Source organism: Balaenoptera borealis (genome assembly GCF_965194805.1).
Source record: "Balaenoptera borealis genome assembly, chromosome: 1".
Taxonomy (NCBI): Eukaryota; Metazoa; Chordata; class Mammalia; order Artiodactyla; family Balaenopteridae; genus Balaenoptera; species Balaenoptera borealis.
This window is the reverse complement of record NC_138860.1, coordinates 186,161,720-186,187,452: the sequence shown is the minus strand read 5'-3', so window position 1 is coordinate 186,187,452 and position 25,733 is coordinate 186,161,720. Positions and strand designations below refer to the sequence as shown.

The following is a 25,733-nucleotide window of genomic DNA, read 5'->3' as shown; positions in this document are numbered from 1 at the left end:
TAGTATTTTTTAAAATTTATTTATTTATTTATTTTAATTAATTAATTTATTTTTATTTTTGGCTGTGTTGGGTCTTTGTTCCTGTGCGAGGGCGGGCTTTCTCTAGTTGCAGCAAGCGGGGGCCACCCCTCATCACGGCGCGCGGGCCTCTCACTATCGCGGCCTCTCCTGTTGTGGAGCACAGGCTCCAGACGCGCAGGCTCAACAATTGTGGCTCACGGGGCCAGTCGCTCCGCGGCACGTGGGATCTTCCCAGACCAGGGCCCGAACCCGTGTCCCCTGCATCGGCAGGCAGACTCTCAACCACTGCACCACCAGGGAAGCCCTGTTTGCTAGTATTTTGTTGAGGATTTTTGCATCTTTATTCATCAGTGATATTGGTCTGTAATTTTCTTTTTTTGTAGTATCTTTGTCTGGTTTTGGTATCAGGGTGATGGTGGCCTCATAGAATGAGTTTGGGAGTGTTCCTTCCTCTGCAATTTTTTGGAAGAGTTTGAGAAGGATGGGTGTTAGCTCTTCTCTAAATGTTTGATAGAATTCACCTGTGAAGCCATCTGGTCCTGGACTTTTGTTTGTTGGAAGATTTTTAATCCCAGTTTCAATTTCATTACTTGTCATTGGTCTGTTCATATTTTCTGTTTCTTCCTGGTTCAGTCTTGGAAGGTTATACCTAAGAATTTGTTCATTTCTTCCAGGTTGTCCATTTTATTGGCATAGAGTTGATTGTAGTAGTCTCTTAGGATGCTTTGTATTTCTGTGGTGTCTGTTGTAACTTCTCCCTTTTCATTTCTAATTTTATTGATTTGAGTCCTCTCCCTCCTTTTCTTGATGAGTCTATCTAATGGTTTATCAATTTTGTTTATCTTCTCAAAGAACCAGCTTTTAGTTTTATTGATCTTTGCTATTTTCTTTGTTTCTATTTTATTTATTTTTGATCTGATCTTTATGATTTCTTTCCTTCTGCTAACTTTGGGTTTTGTTTGTTCTTGTTTCTCTAGTTCCTTTAGGTGTAAGGTTAGATTGTTAATTTGAGATGTTTATTGTTTCTTGAGGTAGGATTGTATTGCTATAAACTTCCCTCTTAGAACTGCTTTTTCTGCATCCCATAGGTTTTGGATCGTCGTGTTTTCATTGTCATTTGTCTCTAAGTATTTTTTGATTTCCTCTTTGATTTCTTCAGTGATCTCTTGATTATTTAGTAACGTAGTGTTTAGCCTCCATGTGTTTGTGTTTTTTACATTTTTCCCCCCTGTAATTGATTTCTAATCTCATAACATTGTTGTTAGAAAAGATGCTTGATTTGATTTCAGTTTTCTTAAATTTACTGTGGCTTGATTTGTGACCCAAGATGTGATCTGTCCTGGAGAATGTTCCGTGCACACTTGAGAAGAAAGTGTAATCTGCTGTTTTTGGATGGAATGTCCTATAAAGATCAGTTAAATCTATCTGGTCTATTGTGTCATTGAAAGCTTGTGTTTCCTTATTAATTTTCTGTCTGGATGATGTGTCCATTGGTGTAAGTGAGGTGTTGAAGTCCCCCACTATTATTGTGTTACTGTCGATTTTCTCTTTTATAGCTGTTAGCAGTTGCCTTATGTATTGAGGTGCTCCTATGTTGGGTGCATATGTATTTATAATTGTTATCTCTTCTTCTTGGATTGATCCCTTGATTATTATGTAGTGTCCTTCCTTGTCTCTTGTAACATTCTTTATTTTAAAGTCTATTTTATCTGATATGAGTATTGCTACTCCAGCTTTCTTTTGATTTCCATTTGCATGGAATATCTTTTTCCATCCACACACTTTCAGTCTGTATGTGTCCCTTGGTCTAAAGTGGGTCTCTTGTAGACAGCATATATATGGGTCTTGTTTTTGTATCCATTCAGCAAGCCTGTGTCTTTGGTTGGAGCATTTAATCCATTCACGTTTAGGGTAATTATCAATATGTATGTTCCTATTACCATTTTCTTAATTGTTTTGTGTTTGTTTTTGTAGGTCTTTTTCTTCTCTTGTGCTTCCTGCCTAGAGAAATTCCTTTAGCATTTGTTGTAGGCTGGTTTGGTGGTGCTGAATTCTCTTAGCTTTTGCTTGTCTGTAAAGCTTTTGATTTCTCCATCGAATCTGAATGAGATCCTTGCCGGGTAGAGTAATCTTGGTTGTAGTTTCTTCCCTTTCATCACTTTAAGTATATCATGCCACTCCCTTCTGGCTTGTAGAGTTTCTGCTGAGAAATCAGCTGTTAACCTTATGGGAGTTCCCTTGGATGTTATTTGTCGTTTTTCCCTTGCTGCTTTCAATAATTTTTCTTTGTCTTTAATTTTTGCCACTTTGATTACTATGTGTCTCGGCATGTTTCTCCTTGGGTTTATGTTGTATGGGACTCTCTGCGCTTCCTGGACTTGGGTGGCTATTTCCTTTCCCATGTTAGGGGAGTTTTCGACTATAATCTCTTCAAATATATTCTCGGGTCCTTTCTGTCTCTCTTCTCCTTCTGGGACCCCTATAATGCAAATGTTGTTGTGTTTAATGTTGTCCCAAAGGTCTGTTAGGTTGTCTTCATTTCTTTTCATTCTTTTTTCTTTATTCTGTCCTGCTGCAGTGAATTCCACCATTCTGTCTTCCAGGTCACTTATCTGTTCTTCTACCTCAGTTATTCTGCTATTGATTCTTTCTAGTGTAGTTTTCATTTCAGTTATTGTATTGTTCATCTCTGTTTGTTTATTCTTTAATTCTTCTAGGTCTTTGTTAAACATTTCTTTCATCTTCTCTATCTCTGCCTCCATTCTTTTTCCGAGGTCCTGGATCATCTTCACTATCATTATTCTGAATTCTTTTTCTGGAAGGTTACCTATCTCCACTTCATTCAGTTGTTTTTCTGGGGTTTTATCTTGTTCCTTCATCTGGTACATAGCCCTCTGCCTTTTCATCTTGTCTGTCTTTCTGTGAATGTGGCTTTTGTTCCACAGGCTGCAGGATTGTAGTTCTTCTTGCTTCTGCTGTCTGCCCTGTGGTGGATGAGGCTGTCTAAGAGGTTTGTGCAAGTTCCCTGATTGGAGAGACTGGTGGTGGGTAGAGCTGGCTGTTGCTCTGGTGGGCAGAGCTCAGTAAAACTTTAATCCGTTTGTCTGCTGATGGGTGGGACTGGGTTCTCTCCCTGTTGGTTGTTTGACCTGAGGCCACCCAACACTGGAGCCTACCCGGGCTCTTTGGTGGGGTGAATGGCGGACTCTGGAGGGCTCTTGCCAAGGAGTGCTTCCCAGAACTTCTGCTGCCAGTGTCCTTGTCCCCCCGGTGAGCCACAGCCACCCCCCGCCTCTGCAGGAGACCCTCCAACACTAGCAGGTAGGTCTGGTTCAGTCTCCTGTGGGGTCACTGCTCTTCCCCTGGGTCCTGATGCACGCACTGCTTTGTGTGTGCCCTCCAAGAATGGAGTCTCTGTTTCCCCCAGTCCTGTCGAAGTCCTGCAGTCAAATCCCGTTAGCCTTCAAAGTCTGATTCTCTGGGAATTCCTCCTCCTGTTGCCAGACACCCCAGGTTGGGAAACCTGACATGGGGCTCAGCACCTTCACTCCAGCGGGTGGACTTCTGTTGTATAAGTGTTCTCCAGTTTGTGAGTCACCCACCCAGCAATTATGGGATTTGATTTTATTGTGATTGTACCCCTCCTACCGTCTCATTGTGCTTTCACCTTTGTCTTTGGATGTGGGGTATCGTTTTTGGTGAGTTCCGGTGTCTTCCTGTAGATGATTGTTCAGCAGTTAGTTGTGATTCTGGTGTTCTCACAAGAGGGAGTGCGAGCACATCCTTCTACTCCGCCATCTTGACCCAATCTCTGAATTTTAAAAAATATGTATCTAGCCATCTCATTAAACTTTCTTGTGGTTTTAATTGATTTTTCTAGATATATAGTCATATTGTCTACAGTTGATTATTTTGTGACCTTCTTTCTAGTTCTTAGACATTTCAATTTTATGTCCTGCCTTATTGCATGGGATAGAGCTTCAGAAATAATATTAAATGTTAATGGTAAAAGTGATAATGAGTTTTATGATAAATAAGTCTTTTTTAAAAGAAAGAAAGGGTTGTCACCAATTGTTACAAGTGCCTCTTTAGAGTTACTAAAAATCTGCAGTCTGCTAAAAACGAGTACGCTTTATTGACACTTACACAGTGAACAGATACTCAGTGCGTGCCCATTTCAAGTCAGTCAGTGTTTCAGGCTTCGGGGGAAACTGCAATGAATAAGGCAGACAGTGATGTTCAGCAACATTAGAAAACCGTACGAGACAAAAGGAAGGTTACAAAGCCATCTGTGTTTGACAATCAGAGAAATATTATATAGATAGTAATCACTGTAGAAAAATGCTTCTGGCTGGGGTGATCAGAGAAAGCTCTGGTGGTGGAAGAGATAACCCAGAACAACTGACAAGCTCCGAGAAGCCCTGGGAGAAAGCTACTGCAGTGGGTGGAGCCCCAGGGGCAGAAGACTGGAGAGTGCAAAGCATGTCATGGGCTGAAAAACAAAATAGTGTGCCTTAGCACAGGGTGAATATATGGCAACAGTTTGTACGCTCTTTTCTGGGGCTCCTTGGAGGTTCTAAAGAGATGCTTCAGGGGCAAAGAGGGGATCAAGAAGGTGGGACTCTGGGTTTTCTCCATGCTCTACCTGGCTCCCCCAAAACCTTAGCAGCATTACTTTTATGTGTTTTGGATATCAGGTTTCTATTTATTTATTCTTTGTACATAGTTTTATTGAACATCTGCCAAGTACCAATAGAACCTGAGCACTGTTCTAGGTACTGGGAATATAGCAGTGCATAAAATCACCCCAAATCCCTGTCTACATTGAGCTTACATTCTAATGTCAGGGAAGAAGAGAGACAGCAATAAGTAGAATAAAAGGTAAATCGAGGAACTTCCCTGGTGGTCCAGTGGTTAAGACTCCGCGCTCCCAATTTAGGGGGAGCTAGATCCCACGTGCCACAACTAAAGATCCCGCATGCTGCAACTAAGACCCGGCGCAGCCAAAGAAGTAAATAAACATTTAGCAAACAACAACAAAAGGGAAATCGAATCTAAGTGGAGTAAGAGCAATAGCGAGTTCTTGGACGGTTGCAATTTTAAATGGAGTGCTCTGGAAAGGCCCTACTAAAATGAAATGTGAGTAAAAACTTGAGGAAAATGAGGAAGCAAGCCATGCAGATTTCTGGGGAGAAAGAGTTCTGTGAAAAGGGAACCATTTGTGCAAAAGCCTAAGGAAGGAGCGTGTCTGGCAAATTCTAGGAACAGAAAGGAGGCTCGTGTGTAGGCAAGGTGGGTGGGTCATGGTGAGAGGTAAGGTCACAGCATCGACAGGAAGTGAGTATTGATCCATGTGAGAACTTCGGTTTTACTTTTAGTAAAATGAGAAATCATCAGAGCGTTTTAAGCAGAGGAGTGATATAATCTGATTTAAGCTTTAACAGGATCACCCTGGATGCCCGTGTTAAGAATGGACAGTTGGAGAGCCAGGGTCGGAGCTGGGAGAAGTCCTCAGATCCCTGGATGTTATTTGGAAGTAAATCATCGGAATATCCTGATTTGTTAGATCTGGAGCCTGAAAGAGAAGCAGAAATTAAGGATAACTCCAAGGTTTTTGGTGTTGTGACTAGAAGGATGGAGTTACCATTAACTAGGAATGGAGCAGTTTGGTGGAGCAAGATTAGGAGCTCAGTGTTAGACATACTAACCTTGAGATCGCTAGTAGACGTCCAGGTGGAGGTGTCAGGTGGACACATGGATTAGTATGAGGAGAGGTCTGAGTTACAGGTATAAATTTGACAATGTTCACTCCCTGATTTTGATAATTATACTGTGATTATGTACGAGCATGTACTCCCCCCTCCCCAAATCAGGAAAGGAATACTGAAATATTTAGGGGAAAGGGGGCATCATGTCTGTAACTTAATCTCAAACAGTTCAGGGAAAATAATTATATAGACAGATTGATAGAGAGTGATAGTACAAAGTAATAAATTTAAGATTTGAAGAATCTGGGTGAAAGGTATGAGAGTTCTTTCTACTATTCTTGCACCTTTTCTCTAAGTCTGACATTATTTCACAATAGAACACTTTTCAAAAGTGAAGGATACATTTCTAGATAAACAAAACTGAGAGAATTCATTGCCAGCACACCTGCACTGAAAGAAACACTAATGGAGTTTTCAGTCAGAAAGAAAATGATTCTACATGAAGACACAAATACAGGAAGGGCAAAGAGAAATGAATATAGGCTGGTGAAAGGGCAAAAAGAAATGAATATAGGCTGTGTAAAATAATGTAAAATAATGTTTAAAATACATGTATGATTGAAATGTATGGCAATAACACAAAAGGTGGTAGGAGGGAGTGAAAGTGTTCTGAGTGTTAGAATTGTTGGTGAAGTGGTAAATTTCTCACTTATATGGAACTTCAGTAAGTCAAGGATGTACGGTGATATCTAGGGCACTGCTTCTTACACATCTTAGTCTCAGGACCCCCCTTTTTTTTTTTTTAATAGTAAGATTGATTTTTTTAAAAAAAATTTACTTATTTATTTATTTTTGGCTGTGTTGGGTCTTCGTTTCTGTGCGAGGGCTTTCTCTAGTTGCGGCGAGCAGGGGCCACTCTTCATCGCGGTGCGCAGGCCTCTCGTGTTGTGGAGCACAGGCTCCAGACGCGTAGGCTCAGTAGTTGTGGCTCACGGGCCTAGTTGCTCCGCGGCATGTGGGATCTTCCCAGACCAGGGCTCGAACCCGTGTCCCCTGCATTGGCAGGCAGATTCTCAACCACTGCGCCACCAGGGAAGCCCAGGACCCCTTTTTACTCTTAAAAATTGAGGGTCCCCCATCAAATACCACAGTAATTATCACTGCAGACAAGATCATCTACTGACATGTGCTAAAATTAGAGGGTGAAAGTTCGAAGAGAAATAGCCAGGTATCTCCCGCCTCCAAGCTATCTAACAACTACAAAAGGGAAGGTAGTAACTTGATGGTGGAGAAATCCATCAAAACCCACCTCGACTACAAGCTAGTAGAGGGAAAAACTGAATTTTAAAAGGTTGGCAAGAAGAGAGAAAAGAGGACATTAAACAGGTCAAAAGGAAAACGAATTTTAAGATGAAAGATATAAACTTTAAAATTTTAGTATTTACATTAAATGTAAATAGACTAAATACTCCATTAAGAGCAGAGTTTGTCAAGATTGGATTAAAAAAAAAAAACCAAACAACTAAGCTCCATTCATCAAACACACCTTTAATGAAAAGACAAAGGATTAAAAGTAAAATGATGGGGAAAGATACCATGCAAACACTAACCAAAAGTAACCTGATACTAATATCAGACAAGATAGACTTAAACGTGGAGTGAGAAATAAAGAAATTTCAGAATGGTCAACCACCAGGAAGATTTAACATTTCTACGTATGTATGTCCATAGTAACGTAGTTTCAATATACACAAAGCAAAAATGGACAGACTGAAAGGAGAACTAGACAAATCTATCATAATGGAAAGTTTTAAAACATCATCCTCAATAATTGGTAGTACAAACAGACGAAACAATCAAGATTCTAACAATATAATTAAACTTTCCATATTATATATAGGTAAATATACCATATTTATATAGTTGTATATAAATATTATACACACATATATATAAAAGACACTGTACCCAACCAATAAAGGCAGTAAATATAAAAAAAAATGTTCAACCTCATTAGTCAACAGAGAAATGCAAATTAAAATCAGAATGAGATAACACTTTACACCCACCAGAATGGCTAAAATTGAAAAAACTGAAGAGCTTTGGTGTTAGATGTACTCTTGGTCTAAGTGTGAGTTGGTGTAACCACTTTGGAAACTGTTGGCAGTATCTGTTAAAGCTGATAATATGCATACCCCATATGGTCCAGCAGTTCCCCTCTAAAATATAGGTGTAAGGATCTTGATAGCAGCACTAATTATAGATTGTTCAAAACTGGAAACAAATAGATAAATTGTGGTTCATTCTTATCCTATATAAGAATACTACACAGTAGTTAGAGTGAAAGAACCATGGTTGTGTGCAACAGCGTGGATGAATCTCTCAAGCATAATGCTGAGTGAAAGAAGCCCTTTGTAAAAGACTGCTTCCTGTGTTATTCTATTTATATAAAGCTCCAAAATAAGTGAACTTGACCTGTGGTATTAGAAGTTAAGTGGCCACTGGGAGGGAACAAGAGGAATGCACCTGAAGGTGTTCTAGTTTTGATCTGAGTGGTAGTTACATGGATGTCTCACTGTGTGAAAATTCATTAAGCTGTACACTTAACATTTGCATGCTTTTCTGTATGTTTATAGAACACCAAGAAATGTTTATTTAAAACTACAGTGAGACCATCTTTTTACCTTTCAGAATGACAAAGATAAAAAGCTTTGATAAGATCATGTAGGCAAAGTTGTGGGAAACAGACACGCACACACTGGTGGGAATGTAAGGGGAAATAACCTCTAAGAAGGGCAGTTTGTCAGTATTTATCAAAATTTAAACTGCACCTGTCTGAGTCTACTTCCAGGGACACACTTGCACGTGTACAAATGGCACATACAAGGCCTTGTACTGGGGCTTTGTTTATAACAGTAAAAGTTCAATAAGGGACTAGTTAAGTTGTGGTACATCCATATGATGGAATACCTTATAGCTGTTAAATAGAGTGGGAGGGCTCTATAGATACTAATAGCATGGAATGCTCTCTAAGATATAGTAATTAAAAATAGCAAGGTGTAGAGTAGTATTTATACCATGCTATTATTTGTATTATAAATATATATGTGTACACATAAATACACACATACGCATGTATAATATATAAAATATATGAATATATGAAAGCACTTTCATACTCATGGACTACCTTTAGAAGATACATAAGAAACTAGTAGCAGTGGTGGCCTCTGGAAGATATAACTAGGTGGCCTGGTTACAGGAGTGGGAGGGAGACTTAACTTTTCACTCTTTTGCATTTTAGAATACAGAATTGTACTATGGGAATATATCTACTAAATATTAATTTTTAAAAGAATGTCCAAAATCCCTTAGGAAGATGTGATGCAGGGGACTGGTGTATTACCTTTCAGTAAGGCCAGTGTAGCCACAGTTTCCTTCACAGTGAACTAGACCTTTGGTTTGACACCAGATGACATGGCTGGCTTTGCATAGGGGTGCCAAGATGTATGGGGAGAAAACACCCTGCAGCAGGGTGCTCAGACTGCCAGGGTGTGTGGGGATGAGCTGATGAGCGGACAGTAAATTCAGACCTCCTGTCTCATGCTTACTTGAAGATACAACACTCGTTGAATGACAGTGTAGACCCCTCTCCACCGCTGATAGTGTAATTTTTCCTTCACTTCTTCCTTCTGAACGTGTATAAGTTGAATTCAGATTAAGTTAAAAATGATGCAAAACTGCTTCCTTTTGTGCTTTTTTTAAAATGTATTATAATTGAGATCATGCTATGAATGAATATAACAACACCTGCTTTTTTATGTCTTAATGTATCAAAAGCATTTTCCCATGCCATCAAAAATTGTTCATATGACTGTGAGCAGTTGAATAATATTACATTACTGAAATATGTCATAATTTGTCTAATCATTCCTCTTTGGACATTTACGTTGTTTACATTTTTTGCTGTTATTCAAAATATGGTGACAAGCCATCTTCGTATATTAGTCTTACACTACGTTATGTTATTATTTCTTAGGAGTAAAATTGTCAAAGGGTATGAACATTTTTAAATACTCTTGAGATAGAGTGCCGAATTGTCTTCTAGGAACTGCTCAGTTTGCTCTTCCACAGCACCCTTGCCAGCTTTGGGTATTCTCATGCAAAAATCATTTTTAATTTGAAAAAATTCAGTCTTAATAACTTGACCAATACATGTGAGTGATATGCTAGAGGTCAGGGATATCAGTGTCCCTTTCAACTGGAACAGAGATTTGGACTGTTTCCTCTTGAGTTGTGTGGAGTTGTGAGGAAGAACTTGGGCTCTGAAGCCTGCTCCCCGCCCGTGGCACCAGGACCTTCGGGGAGTGGCTTTACTGTCCGTGCACCTCGCTTCCCCATCTGCGAGGCGGGGAGAATAAAGCACTGTTGCCACTTGTGGCCACTTGGGTTATGAGCTGCATGGGTCCACGATGCCACAAACACAGTGACGTGGGGCCTGGAGTTGTGCATCTCCATGGCCCTGCACAGGGTAGTGTTGGGATTCAAAGAGTTAAAAATGTAAAAAGCTCCTCAGGAATTCCCTATCCCGTGGTGGTTAGGGTGGTTAGGACGCTTTCACTGTCGGGGCCCGGGTTCAATCCCTGGTCACAGAACTAAGTTCCTGCAAGCTGCACGGCACAGCCAAAAAAAAGTGAAAAGCTCCTAAAACTCTTTGACACTTGGTTTTAGTCAATTTTGGCTGTTATTATGGTTGGAGAGTGGCAATATGAGTGATTTTTAAATTTTCTCTATGCTTTCCTTTATTTTCCATGTTTTCTGTAGTTGGTGTGCTATTTTTATCAGTAGATAGATATATCTGTGTATTATATATCATATGTCTACATATCATAATATTACATGTGTTATATTGTACTTAGAAGATAGACAAAGTACTCATCCGATGGGAGAAATTGCGGGGGGGAGAGGGAAGCTGCCATTTAACAGGTCGGGAAGATGAGGTCTTGGCTCTCTCACATTGCCTAGCAAAATAAGCACTCAAATATTTATAGATATGGTTGAGTACTTATTATTTATCTCTACACTAATAATGTTGACAATAGCAACCAATACGAGAGTCATTGGAGCTACACAAATAGGCGGTGACAAAATAATGTATTGACCTATTAGAACATAACATGTTTTAATGTGTTCATATCAGATTAATATGAGGACTTTAAAAAAAATCTGATAGCTGCACGGTAATTTAAAACTTCAAGAAGTAAGTTGAATGCCAGATAACAAACCTTCTGATCATATGTTTAAGATTCAAGATGTAAAAGAAAACCCCACATGAACATTGAACTTTTATAGCATTCAGCTAAGTGACAAAGAGTGTACCTTGGTGCATGGAACTCTTGTGACGGGGTTTTCTTTAAGGAACAAAAATCTCCACCTAGGTTTGCGTCCTACAGTAGGGTTGTTTCCCAAATCAGGCTGTTTCAAGTAACATATGAAACGGCGTATGGCTGTCCCTACCATCCCAAAGCAAATGTTTGTTTTGTTGCAGTGATGGAAACATTTCCATTGGTGAAGCAAATATTTAGAGCTGAAAGAAACATTTGGGCAGCCAGGATGTGTCAAAATAGAACAGATGCCTGCCTTTTAAAAACACAATTAAAAAAAAAAAAAAAGCCACCTTGTACTTGGCTGCTGGGGGTACAGCCACAGTGGGTTAAGCAAGAAGTTAGATACTGCGGATGTCACTCTAATCCCAGCTCCTGGGTGCGTCTCTGCACCTATTTCTGTCTTGGTTTTTCTCTTCCGGAAAATGGGGATAACCATTCTAAGTGATTTTGTTCACAATTAAGGTTTTTTTTTCTCCTTCCACTTATTTTCTTTGTTGTTAAAAATTAATTTATTCTTTTGAATCAGAAATATGTTCACATGGGACACAGTTCATAAGAATATACAGTGAAAAGTCTGCCTTCAGTCTGTGTCCCCAGCTACCAGTCTCCTCTCCATCTGGGACCAGCATTACCTGTTTCTTGTCTGTCTTTATTTTATGCATGTACACACAACTACATAGATGTGTTTGTGTGTGTGCATACATAGATTCTTTTATTTAACACAGATGTCCCATGTATCCTTCACCTGGTGGTTTTCCCCATGTTCCATATGTCCTTTTCGTTTTTCCTCGTCTTTGAGGTGGTTGGTTCTAAGAGTTTGCTTATTTAAAATGTGCTGTGTCAGGTAGCAGAGTGGGGAGCAGGCATGTCAGGCCGCTCTCTCGTGACCCCTCCAGAGCAGTAAAAAGAGCCCTGTGTTGGGAGTCCGGTTCTGCCCCTGGGCTCACCATGGCTGTGAGTAAAGTCACTGCCCCTCTCCATGTTCTCTTCTCTTGATCTGTAAAACAGAAGGAAAGGGAAACAAAAAGAACAGGAGATAGACTAGATAAGCTTCAACTTTTCTTTCAGATCTGAATTACTTTGGTTGTCAAAGGTGAATTTTTCTTTTTCTTTAAAAAAACTTCACTGCCTCTTCTAAAAGGAGCAAGTTTCAAGTATAGTTAAAGGTATTTATTTACTTGCCTTTCCCACATATGTACAACCATACGTTTGGCTTTCCTGGCCTTTGGCATTCAAGTAGCAGTGATTCCTGATTATCCTGCTCCTCAGTCTTTAAGACACAGTTCCTTTCCCTAGAGCTTGTTCACTGCACTGTGGGAAGGGCTGACTTCCCCACCTGTTGCCAAGGACCCTGCAGGGTTAGAGCTGCTGTCCGGGACAGCCGGCGGCAATGTTTGTCGTGCCTTGGAATTGATGATCAAATATGAGGAGCAACTCCTCTTTGTTTTTGTTTTTAATTTAGCAGAGAGGGATTAAAAGAAAAAAAAAAAAAAACCTTTAGACTATAGATGTAAAAATAGACAATCACAGATGCTGATTGGAAACCCTCCCAGTCTTTCACATGAGAGATCTCAATTTGTGTTACACAGAGGGGCAGCTCACTTCTGTCTTGTTCACCAGTTATACTACTCCCCAGAGAAGCTCAATAAATTTTATAGGGAAGTTTCCTCCTTATGCGGAAGGAGCTAAGCTCAATGAGTGTGGCTGAAATAATTTAGGGCTCCAAGGGAGTCCGTCTACCTTGTAGAGTAACGTATTGGAAGTAAATGTGCAAAAACTTTTGATCTTGGTTGATTTGGCCATGTCATTGATAGTACTGGGCCCTGGCTTCTATGACCCTGTCCTGTCTGATTTGGAATACAACTTGCATTTAGTTCTCTGCTAAGATTGTCCTTCTGCATGCTTCACTGGTAGTGGCTGAGGAGCTTGCCTGCTGATGTTCTGCCGTTTTCACCACTAACCCTTTGAAACCTGCGAACTTGGACTTGGCTGAGTTTACATCTCTCTTCTGCCTCTCTGAGCGGCACAGAGATCCTCTCCCACTGACATTTGGAAAGCAGAGCTGCCTTCCCTTTTAGACTGACGGTGGACCAAGCCTGGCTGGTTGCTCAGTCTCTAAGCTAACAGTGCAGTACATTTTGCGCTGGCTTTTTACTCGGTGATTTATACTCAACGTGGCTGGGTGATATCCAGTGTCCTTTTGTCTTTGTGTTTATTTTTCTTGCACATTTAATGTATTTAAAGGATATAGTGTCTTTATGGTCCCCTGGGATAAGGAGGGATTGGTGCAAGTTTTAATGAGAGGTTCCCAGCTCTCTGTGTTGAGATGAGAATTAAATTCTTGATTAGATATCTTTCTTTCCTTAGGTGGCATGAGGCAGTGTTTTGCTGCCTTTTTAAAATTATTATTATTATTATTTATTTATTTATTTATTGGCTGCGTTGGGTCTTCGTTGCTGCACGCGGGCTCTCTCTAGTTGCGGCGAGCGGGGGTCTACGCTTCGTTGCCGTGTGCAGGCTTCTCATTGCGGTGGCTTCTCCTGTTGCACAGCACGGGCTTCAGTAGTTGTAAGGATGGGCTTAGTTGCTCTGCGGCATGTGGGATTTTCCCGGACCAGGGCTCGAACCCGTGTCCCCTGCATTGGCAGGCGGACTCTTAACCACTGTGCCGCCAGGGAAGTCCCTGCTGCTTTTTGAAATAGCATTTCTGCCTAACGATTTTTAGAAGGATACTGAGAGGACATTCTGTTTCAGGGCATCATCAGCAACTTTCTCTCCTGTTGTTTGAACTTCCTTATTTAAGGAGCGGGGAGTGTCAAGTCTTGTTCTTGAATTTACATATCAACATCAAGATGGTGGGAACTGGGACCCACCATCAGATCAATTTTTATAAAAACTCGTTCAGGGTGATGATATTTGGAACTGGTTTTCTCAAAAACTGTTTTTGCTGCTTGGGAATAGTCAGTCAGCAGAGGAGAAAGCATTTGGCTTATTTGCTTAATATTTTAACCAAGTGAATTAGGTTGGGGGGCTGGGGGGAGGGGATAAGAAAGTGGGTGGGGGAGGCCCCATAAACAAGGTGATATATAATATTTTTTTTGTTCTCCTTTTAAATAAATACCGATCAGCTTTATGTTCAAAGACAATAGGAGCCGTTGGCTTAAATTTGCAGTTTACTGTATTTATGGCTGTAATATCAAGGTGCTGCCGTCGTAATTTCATGCCCCAATGAGAAGAGCAAGGTCGAAGCAAATGCTTCCATCGGCATCTGCTAACACACTAACTCATAAACAAGGCCCGGCTGGATCAGGTGGCACGGAATAACACAGGCTAATGAAATACAGCACAGCTTTCCATTACTGTTAGTTTTTACAGTGTCGTCATTACGTGTAATTTATGTTTAAAAAATTCAATTTTATACAAGGCACTGGGAAATAGGGGTCTACAGGTCATCCAACGACTTTTAGAGGCTCAGAGAGTCCTTATTGTACTCCACTGTTCCAACAAAATGTTAATAAAATAAAATAAAAATACTTTTTCCCTTTCTCCTCCCCTAACCTTTTCTGAGAGAGTTGATTTTTCTTTTAATTTGGGGAGTATTTTTAGCCAGCTGTCTTCTCTGCCTCATCTCCTCCCAGAGTGCCTGGGTAGATAACTAGCTGTGTTCCGAGAGAGGTGACCCCTGCTCAGTCTCCCTGCGTCCCAGATGAATCTCCCAAGTCCTGTAAATAGAGGGACTGCGACGGGGCGGGGGAGGAAGACGGCCGAGTGGCCAGCCCGTAACTGCTGCCCGTCGCCACTGGCCCTCTGGCCCTGTTCCCTAGTTCCCGTCAGACTCCACATTTTTATTATAATACTCGGACTGGGCCGGAAGGTGCTGTCGGGCGTTCATCACCTTGCTTATATCCAAACTACTCCTAACGCTGCTGTCCTGGTGGTTGTTTGACCTGAGGGGTACAGAGAACACTGCTGTCTGCTGTCACCTCTCTTCTTCCCCTGCATGGAGTCAGGCCCTGGGGCAGTGCCCAGCGGTCACTGGAGAGAGCGTTGAGGCTCCTTATTCTGAGAAGCCCTTGCACCGCCAGCCCCACCGAAAAAAGCCAGCCCTTCCCGGTGCCTGGTTTGTCTGAGCTGAGTGGTGGGAAAGGACCCAGCGGCACTGTGAGCCAGTTGGCTGCAGCTCACACAGTCAACCGGTTTGGTTTTGTTTGCATTTTAATAGAAATCTTTAAACAATTTTGTTTATCTTCTGAAGGATAAAAATAAGCAGGTGTGGCAGCCCCGAGGCCGTTGACTTCAGCTGCTGCAGCAGTAACACGGGGCTTTATTAATCAATAGAATGTAGCTCTCTTGTTTCTGTTCTTTTAAAAGAATCCCACCCTGGAGAAAGTGATGGAAGAGAAGTCCTTGGCCCAGCATCTACACAGGGGCAGTCTCCTGGGAAAGGGAACTGTTTGGAGAAGTAGATTCCAGAGAACCGAGGGAACTAGCAGTCCGTCCTGGCTCTGGGTCTTCGTCTGCACTTGTCTGCGCGGCTCCCTTTGAATTGAGCGCCGCTTTGCAGATCAGGCAGCTGTAGTCTTCAAGGTGAAATGAGAGGCAGGCATCCTGCTCCTCTGCTCACCTTGGACAAGTCCCCTCGTCCGTTTCTCCTCCTCTTGAGTAAAGCTAGTGAGTGGATGGAATAACCGAGCAGGGCTTTCTTAGTTTTGCTCTCTATCAAGAACATAGTTTAATTGTCAATGTCACAGACTGGGGGAGGGGCTGGTAGCTCCTGGAATCACCAAGTAGCAGAGGTGAAGTTACTGAGAGAACATCTAAATGCAAAGTGCTAGTGCTAGAAGAAAATTTTAGGCTTTATTAAAATTGGCTAATTCTTCCAAAGGCAGCAGCTAAAGGACATGTGAGGCAGGGATGGGAGGGGAGGAGGTTTGCCTGCCACAGGACGGTGACACCCTTTCCTCCCGTCTCTTCTCTGCTCAGCCCTTGCTCAGTCCCTCGGCGGTTAGATTATTCCTTGCAGATAGCAATCAACTGGAAGGAAGTGTGTGTGTCTAATTTGCATGAGATTATTTAAAACAAAAAAAAAAAGGTCTGCATTAGTCAGGGTGATGGTAAACAACGCAAAGAGCTGCCTTTTATAATATAGCCTGTGCCTCAGCTTTCAGAGCCAAATATAATTCACTTACAACTGGCAGTTTCCTTTATTATTCCTTTTAACCTTTTGGATTCTGCAAGGTCTCAATCTAAGTTCTCCACTGTTTATCTCAGTGGCGGTGGGTGGGAACCTGGCTGTCTTATGTGTGGGCCCTACGGCAGTACCCCATCCCTGAAGGCAGTACCCCATCCCTAAGGCAGTACCCCATCCCTACAGCAGTACCCCATCCCTAAGGCAGTACCCCATCCCTGAAGGCAGTACCCCATCCCTACGGCAGTACCCCATCCCTACGGCAGTACCCCATCCCTAAGGCAGTACCCCATCCCTGAAGGCAGTACCCCATCCCTAAGGCAGTACCCCATCCCTGAAGGCAGTACCCCATCCCTAAGGCAGTACCCCATCCCTGAAGGCAGGGTCCTTTCAGCGCCAGGAGCTGGTGACGGGGTGGATACCTGCAATGTTCTGAGAGGAATGACACTCCACCCCACCTCAGGTTCTGTGAGTCCCAGATGAATCACTTGAGTCTTGTAGAGTCAATCTTCCTGAAGCTGGGGACACTCCAGAGGAAAAGGCCACTAAGGGAAGCGTAGGCCCCAGTCTGTGAGAGGCCTTTGGATTTATTTGATTAGAATATTAGAAGGAGATGAGGTCGCTCTACCCTTGTCACTCTGGTAGTGTTCAAAAAGTTGTCCAGGTGTCATTTGCAAATACGACCCAGGTGTTAGGTTCCTGTGTTGTTTTGGGATAGCCCCAAAACAGCATTCACTGGCTCTTACCTATGGATGGGGTGCTGGTGTGGGGGGAGGGGCTGGGGGAAGACAAGTTAGTCCTCATATTTTCTTTAACAAGACTGAAGACTTCAGGCATCATTTTGATGTGTTGTAACTGTGCTGTAGCGGGCAGTCACCGGGCTGGGGTTTCATCTGGCATCACCAGGCTTTTACTAGTATGATTTGAGGCATAGTTTTCACCCTCCTTAGCCCTCAGTTTTTTGGTTTTTGTTTTTTAATCTGTTAAATAAGGGCAACGGCTAGGATAATGGCTCAGCTCTGAAATTATCTTATTCAGTGAGATCATTAAAATGCTTATTTTTTTAAAAAAGAAGAAAAATGATTCATTTTCTGTAACTAAATCAAAATCCTGACTCTCCAGAGAACTAGGGATATCAGAATCCCAGCCAGTGTAAGTTTAGAGCATCAAATGATAAGGTCTGTATAAAACAAGAGCTCGGAAGGAAGTGCTGATGCCCTTCAAACCGGGGCTTCACCAGTGGGCTTGGCCGCAATAGTGCAAGGAGCATGTTTTATTAGGAAAACAGGCTTCGTGAGAGCTCAGGGCCAGAGGGCAGGACAGTGGTCAGGGAGTCCTGTCCCTTTAACCAGCTCCAGCTCTCAGGGCTGCAGCACAGCCTGTAACTTACTGTATATTTCCCCAGCGTTAAACATTATTGTACTTGTTTATATTTGAAAGAGCCAAAAGGGAAAATGAGAATGCAACCGAATGCTCCTTTTGGGAAAATTATCCTCATTTGCAGCCACTGGCTGACAAGGCACACGAACCACCAGGTTTATGAAGTCCCATTGTGTACCAGTGACCAGCAGCACGTGCTGACGCCGCATGTGCCACTGTCTTCTTTCGTGGCTGATTATGACTGGTTAAAACCGTGTCTTTCCTACTAGAACTCTGAAAGGGGTTCCCCTTTCTACCAAGAAGGAGTGACTGGCAGTCAGTACCTGGGCTGGAGCCTGGGAGGCGTTTGCTCAGCGAAGCGTGTTCTCTGTGTTTGCCCGGCTCGTCTGTCTGTCCTGCCCTGCCCCTGTCCTTGGGAGGTGACATCACAGTAAAGCGGTCCTTTTGCAGCAAGCTGGGGGCTTAGGGAGGAGGAACGTCCCCTGGCTAGCCCCACGTATTCAAATTCAGCTCTTGTATTTGAAGGTGCCGAGCACCAGTAAATGATCCTCTTTGCCCCCTGCCAGCCTCTCCTCTGCCCCGTCAGTCTGTTGAGAGGATGGTGCGCTTGCTCGGGCGACCCAGCAACACTGAGACTCCACGGAGGTGTGGCCTCGCCCACCACTGGCGGGCTCTGTCGTGTGCTGAGGGCAAAGAGGGAAAGGGATGCAGTGTTAAGTGGGGAGGGACCTCGAGTGCTCGGTGCCGAGAGGAGAAGAGAGGGTCCAGGGCCATTTAGAATAGTTCAGGAATTCTCCCTTGACCACTTGTGGTGGGGCATGAGGAGTTTGAGGGGCGGCTGCAGCCAACTCACACGCCAGCGTGGTGTGGGGCAGCGCTGTGCGTAGAGCATTTAATGGGCTCCGCCGGCTAGCCCCTTGGCACAGAGCTCGAGGCACCATGCTTCGGGAGATGCTGACCCTCAGAGCCTCCTCGTACTTCACCTCCCCCAGGGACAGACAGACCATGCTGCGGGGCTCTGATGGAGAGCTGCCGGCCCGATATGGAAGAGCTCTCGGCTCTAGTTTAAAAGTTCTGTGTTGTGGCTGGACTGGATGTCGGGATTCCCAGAACAGCTCGGGCCGGCCAGAGTGCTCTTTTGCAAAGACTAGCAGTGACCTCCCACCTGCTTCTCCCAGTCGCAGCGCTTGGAGCACTTTTGTGCACACGGTTGCTTCCCCTGCAGCACAGAGCTGCCGTGTGGGGAAGTCTCTCTCACACCTGTGCGCCACTCCTTGTGCAGATGCTCTGGATTGGTCAGTGCCCTCATCCTCTTCCCCCAGAGCCGGCGTCCCTGGTCTGCCTCTGACCTGTTGAAATATTCCAGCTGTGCACCCGCTGGAAATGTCGTCTTCCTGGGTTTTTCACTTGGCTTTTATTCCTCCTTGGGCAAAGCCTCTCCACATGTCATAGCCACTGCAGATGGCGCCCTGAAATTTCCTGATGTCCCAAGTGCACTGTGGTTTAGAGTGTTGGGAGGATTTTCAAAAAAAAAGGAAAAAGAAAAACTAGCCAAAGGCAATATAGGCAGCCTATGATAGTCTAGAGTAATAATCATCTGAAAGTTTGGGCCTGGCCTTGTTTTGATCTGTTTTCTTGTTTTATTTTCTTCTTTACATTCTATATCCCATTCATACTAATCACAGTCAGTCCTGATTTTTCTTTTTATTTCTGCATTTGTCATAAAATAAAGCAAATTATTCCCGTCTTCAGAAACGATCTAGACTAATTAGTCGTCTCACCCAATAATTAGTTTTTCGTTTCCCTGTCTGTTTTCGTGCATTATTGTTAGTTTTTTCCCCTCTTTTTTTTTTTAACACCATTACAGATTAAAATGAGCCACATTTGCAGTTGATGGTATCTGTTTTCGGGGGAAGAATGGAGAATTGCAGTACGGAGAGACTTCAAAAGCAGCAATAAACTCAAGGATAAATTAAGGAAATTGAATGAGCCACATTTGGAAGCAGTGTTGAGGCTAATCTTCTGGCGCTTAAGGTTAAACTGCAGCTGAGAGAGGCTCCAGAGACTCCGAAATCGGGGCAGCTACTTACCAGGGCGCTAGGCATCCTTCGGCTCTGAGGTCTTTTCTCAAATGATTTCGTTGCAGCCGTGGACAGTGGCAAAAGGTACTCACCTGCAGTTCTGTCCTCTTCTCCCCCAGGGCTGACGGATGAAGAGATTGATTTGGCTTTCCAGCAGTCGGGCACGGCTGCCGATGAGCCTGCGTCCTTGGGCCCAGCCACACAGGTGGTGCCTGTCCAGCCCCCTCACCTCATTGCGCAGCCGTATAGTAAGTCACCCGCTCAAACTCTGGTTTTAACCTTGCCTGGGATTCAGGACTCCGGCCAAAGGGCAGCGCTTCACGTCTCCCCGGCTCAGCAAGCGTGACGGCGGGGGGTGGGGGGAGCTGGGAGTAGGAGATGGCTCTTGGGTTTTTCCAAAAGAGTGTGAGACACCCAAATCCTCTTCTAGACGAACTTTTAAGTATGTGACAAAGGTTTAAGGCACAAGGTACCAGAATAAATGAGTTTATTGTATTGTTTCAAGTATTTTGGTTTCAAGCAGGAATCTGTAAAAGTATTTATTGGTTCAGTTTCCGTTTTCTTATATCAGTGCTTTTTGCATGTTACTGTTTCACTAATAAGAACATAAACATCTGATTTACGGGTGCATTCTTGTTTGGGCACTGAAATACCTTGTCTCCTAGTTTTATCTTTTAAAGTTAATATTAGTAGATTTAGGCTAGCCTTCCTTGCCCCACCCTCCTTTTCTTCCTTCCTTCCTTCCTTCCTTCCTTGTCCTGGCTATACCATGTATATTTATGTAGTGACAATCTGTTAGAGAATTTCACATTAAATGTGAAGGTCCTTTTTGAATGCAGCTTTTAATTATTACATGAGAACATGACCCATGAGAGGTTTTTGTTGTTTTTAAATGGAAGCTACTTTTAGCAATAAAGCTTCTTTAAGCTAGTAATAAATGTACACTTCCAAAATATAGGCAGAACTCCTTCTTTAAGTCACTTATGAAAAACCTAAAAAGGTTAAAATGGACTCCAAAGCAATGGAAAATTGCTCAGTTTTGTGTGTTTAACATAAGACTTCAGCCTTGGATCTGCTGTCTTTCAAAATGCCTTTTCTGTAATTGTCTTCATTTTAATGGTCTATCTCGGAAGTTTTCTTTTTTTCAGAACATGATTTTAAAGTGTCAGATATCAGATTTTAAAAGGCGCAATTTAAAATGCCAGACTTGTTTTGATCCCCACCACGTGGCCTGGAACTGCCTTCTGGCCCCCACTTCGCCGTCCTTCCCACTGCTAGGGAAGTGCAGTCGTCCGTATAGACAGCGCGGGGGCCAGGCAATAGGTTAGAATCTGCTCTGTGTGTCACAGGTCTCGTTTAGATATCACCTTTCTTTTGCTCTCTGGAAAAGGCTGAATGGGTGAGGCCAAGTAGCACGAACTCAAGTTGATCTCATCCGTGGTTGCTTTGTCTAACAAACCACTGGTGTCGTGTGACCTCTGAGACCAGTGCTCAGTGATGAGCCTTGTACTGGGGCTCCTGAGTCAGTGGCAGCTATTTGTCAGCCTGGGACTCATTCTCCGTCCTGGCTGACATTCTTTTCGATCCATTGTGTTGCTTTGGGTCACTAAACATAGTCTCTGTGTTTCTTTTAAACCAAAGGCTAAGTCTCCACACTTTTTCTTCAGTTGTGTCCTTGGGCCCAGGGTTTGATGGGATTTGTTGAGGACGGGCAGTGGCAGCTGGGGTGCAGAATTTTCTAAAATGCACATCTGTTCTGTTCCAGCTGTTTCCTCCATGGCTTAACACCAAACAGGTCTCTCCGCTACTTGGAAACTTCTTGCTCAGAACAAATTGTTCTGTTGGTCACAGAGTTGGCCTAAAGCATCATGCGTTTGCCTACTTTCAGTGGGCACAAAGGGTTAAACTGCTAGTCTTTCTGAAGAGGCAAAAGAATGGGGCTGGGAGGGGCGATTCAGTCATTTAAATCACTCTCCTGCCCAGATGTCTCTGAGAAGAAGCATTATGAGTTTAGGTATTTAGGTAGGAGTATTTTTAAGAGTCTCCCAGCCCTAAAAATAAAATACATCTTCTTAGAGACAGACTCCTTCCTGCTTTGACGCTAGTATAAAAACAATGGTAATGGTAATTTTAAATACCTGGAGTTTTTTAGTTGTCACCCTCGAGCTTCATTCTTCTTGTACCGTTACCCCGCTCCTCTCAGCTTGGGGGTGACTCTACCTCTTCACTTCTGTACTTTCGCCAAGAGGTGTCAAAACTACTCCAAAAAAAAAAAAAGCTTGATTTTGATTAATATAGAGAAACAAGACTTTGCCTGACTGATAATAAAACTGATAAATGACATTTGAATTACTTGTAGCGGTAATTTATTACATAAAATATCTTTTATTTGACATGCGATTAGTTGCTGGAAGCATCACTCAATCTGACTAGTTTAAACATGCTCTAAAATGAACCCCAGTAAAAACCAGGGCTGTCTGCTGCTGGCGTTATGAAATATACTAATCCTGGAGTGAGGGAAAAATCTGACTTTAAGTATTTAAATGATTAATTGGGTTTATATATTTTTTTTTACCTTTCTAACCCCCTTAATTACAAGCAAACTCAGGGGAGTTTCTGAACTAGGTGTGCAATCTGCATGCTTATCACCAAGGCATTGTCTGCGTCCTGGGAGGGATTTATGGCCTCCATTCATGTGTGTTCCTGCAGATTTTACATCTGGAGCTCGGGCAGCCCTTTCCTTCCCATTTCTTGGCTTTTTAAGGACATTCCATCTCTGAGCCCAAGCCTAGAAAATGGGATTTTCTGGGCTCAGCCCCAAATACTCATGTCTCCAGGAAGCGTGGCTTTTCCGAGACCACCCCTGGGAGGCCAGTGCTCGGGCATCGTCACCTCTGGACTTGCCCGCCCTCCTGCTTGGTGGCAGGTGTCCCACTCGGTGCCTCTTTTGATATCTCTGCTTTTTGGTGAATGTGGTTGACCTTGAGATGTTAGTGAATGCCAGCGTCAGCAAAGAGACCTACCAGAAATGGTACCAGTTCATCACTGTTTATTAAGAACCTGCTATATGCTCAGTACAGTGTCATGAGAGATTCAAAACATGATCTTTAAGAATCTTACAGGCTCTCTGGGAGAGATAAGATAAACTCTTAAGAAAAAGATAATAATATAAGACATTGTGATTTAATGCCAAAATTAATTATACAGACAAGAAACTCCACAGGAATACAGAAAAGAGAAAAATTAATGTGGGCTCGAGAAGTCAGAGAAGGCTTTGTGAAAGTGGGAGGAGGTTGACACCAGGGGAAGCTTGGTGTCACCTGGTGTGAGAATAAACCAGAGTTGTCAGGGCTTAAAAGAAAGTCGGGTAGAGCTCAGGAAAAGTCAGGCCGGGATGCAAGAGGAAATTTGACATCTTCTGTTTCTCCTTTTGGTTTCTTTTTGTTCGACTTTGAAGCAGGAATCAGTGTGCGTGTCTATGTGCAGAGCCTAACACAGTCCTGAACATAAAGTCCTTATAAATACTTGACTGATTCATTCATTCTAAGATGACTTTTCTTCTTTTCCTTCCAGAGAGACAAGAAAGCAAGGTAGCTTTGAAATACAGGCAAGGCCAGTGTGAATTTTGTACGATAATAATTTTTCTTAGGCTTAAATATTCCCCCCCCACCCCCCCCACTGTCTTTGGTAAACAATTTAGGCTTTTTCAAAGACTGACCTACAGCTTCAGTTGCCTCTTCTTAAAATAGGATGTAAATGTCTGAGGTTGGTGAAAGGCTTTGACATTTCATTAGAAATCCTGAGAGAGTGTTGTGTCTTCTTTCTCAGTTTGTTTCTCTTCTGGCCCTGTTTAGTAACCTAAACTTTCCCTTGATTGTCTTAGGTCCCTGAGGGAGCATTGATTACTGAATGCCTGCTGTGTGCCAGGCACTGTGCCGGACCCCTGGGATGGGACGATTAAGGCCTGGCTGGTCTCTCTCTCCAGCCCTCCTGTCCAGTAGGAAAGACAGTTAAGGGAACACAGCAGTGCTATGAGGTCAGCCCAGGATGGTGGCACAGACAAGGTGAAGGGGCGCCTCAGAGAGCAGGAGATGCCTAACTGGACCTGGGGCATGATTGGTGCAGTGACCAGACAGGATGGACTGGAGCATCCAAGCTAAAGCAAAGCCACATGGACGTGAAACCATGTGATGGTTAGAGTGGCTGCAACATGGGATAGGAGTGTCAGAAGAGACGACCCGAGGGAGGTGGCCGCCAGGTCATCACCCTGACGGAGGACAGTCAAAATCACATGGCTTTTTTACTTTGAAATGCATTGTGTAATTATTTTCGAGGCTGTATTACCTATTTGACTGTATTATTCTTGGACTAATATTAAAATTATTTGTACCATCGGAGCAGATGCTGCGTGGGGAATTAGAGAAGACACGCTGGGTGTGTGCTGGATGCAACAGGTGTCCAGATGCTCTGCCCGTAACTCCCTTTCAAATGCCTCCATTCCACCTGGGGTGGAGGTTCCCCTTGCCTTGATCAGCCCCTGCTCGCCACCACACTACACTGAAATGTTTACTCACTTCCTATTAAACTGTGAGTTTCTTGAGCTCAGAGGCTTTTTTTTTAATCTATGGCCCGAGGTTCTGACTTAGCAGGTTTTCCAGAAACACTTGTTGAATGAATAAATGATGGTGGACGTGTGCTTGAGAATTGCAAGGCTGCCGAGTAATACCATCAGCTCTTGGGGTCGATGCCCAGGTAGCCAGTCAGTGAGGCCTCCTGTGCTCTGTGCGGAGCAGGCCGCAGAAGTAGAGGACAGGCCTTGCCTCAGGAAGGCCCGGTTTAATGTAGAGGGAAGCCCCATGCTTGGGGCAGGACAGCAAAGGCTAACCCATGCCATCTTGTATGGTGTGAATGGTGAGAGCTTTCTGGAGTTAAGAACAAAGCAACCCCCAGGGTGCTGATCTCAGGCCAGGCCTTCTGGGGGAAGCAGGTCCATGGAGGCACCTAGAAGCTGGGGGTGGGGAGGGTGTAAGTGACTCTGGAGGTGAGTGTGAACGGAGGTGGCGCTGTGAACAGCCTCTCTGTTCCCACCAAGAACTAAACGGGGAAGAATCTCTCCCGTTTCTCTCTCTCTCTCTCTTCCGTTTCTCTGTCGGTTTAGCACACAAATCTCATTTTTTGCAACATGAAAGTTACTGGTTTGTATATGAAGGAAACATTTCTCTAATTTTGAGGCAATGGTATTTTTCTTCTTTTGTCCATGTGACTGGTTTGGAATAGCAGCTCGTCAAGGGCCAGCACCTGTCCGTTTTGTTTGCTTTGTGGAATGCCCAGTGTGATGCCCTGTGGATGCCGAATAAATGCCACGTGTGGATGTTGAAGAGGGCAGGCGTTACAGTCTGAGTGGAGACATCCTTACCTTGGATTTCTGAGACCGTTGGAAGAGCCTTTGGTGTGGGTGGTGTCTGGGATCATGGCTGTGCTGAGTGCAGCCTGTGCTGGTTGTGTAAGATTCTGCAACAGATAAGAGTGGTTTAAACAAAACAAAGGACTCTTTTTCTAAGTAAACATAGGCAGTCCAGGCTGCCGTACTGGCCCTGTCGTCCTCAGGGACCCCTGCGTCCCTCACACCTGGCTGGCGTCCAGCTCGTGTTCCAGTGTGACTGCTCTAGCACCAGCTGTCCTCTCTGCTGTCCAACAAGCAAGAACAGGGAGAAGGAAGGAAAAGGGCAAGTCACCTTCTAAGGACACCTCCTGGAAATCGCCCACATCCCTTCCCCTTTCTCCCCATTGGCTGGAACTCAACCACGCGGCCATACCTGTCTGCAAGAAGGCTGAGAAATGCAGTCCTTGTTCTGGTGGGTGTGTTCCCAGCTTTTATATCCCATAGAAAGTTTGAGTTGGAATTAACACTAAATTCAGGATAATGGTTACCTCTGAGTGAAGAGGAAGATGTGGCTAGTTTCCATGG

General features: G+C 43.5%; 1 protein-coding gene and 1 long non-coding RNA gene across 9 annotated transcripts in view; one reads left to right on the top strand and one right to left on the bottom strand.

Annotated features, from left to right (window-relative positions):
- Nucleotides 1-25,733, top strand: part of PEX14 (peroxisomal biogenesis factor 14) — a 141,483-nt gene that overhangs the window by 93,479 nt on the left and 22,271 nt on the right. For 6 of the 8 annotated variants that reach the window (XM_082353002.1, XM_082353001.1, XM_082352999.1 and 3 more), the window contains one exon: nucleotides 19,885-20,013. The exons of the other annotated variants lie outside the window; for them this stretch is intronic. In XM_082353002.1, coding sequence (XP_082209128.1) covers nucleotides 19,885-20,013 — 129 coding nt within the window. The remainder of the gene's footprint in view (nucleotides 1-19,884; nucleotides 20,014-25,733) is intronic. 8 annotated transcript variants of the gene reach the window in all.
- On the bottom strand, nucleotides 8,271-19,927 carry LOC309610450. Its single transcript, XR_014233946.1, has 2 exons — nucleotides 19,858-19,927; nucleotides 8,271-12,113 (listed from the first exon to the last, which is right to left on the bottom strand). It is a non-coding gene; the product is annotated as an uncharacterized lncRNA (long non-coding RNA).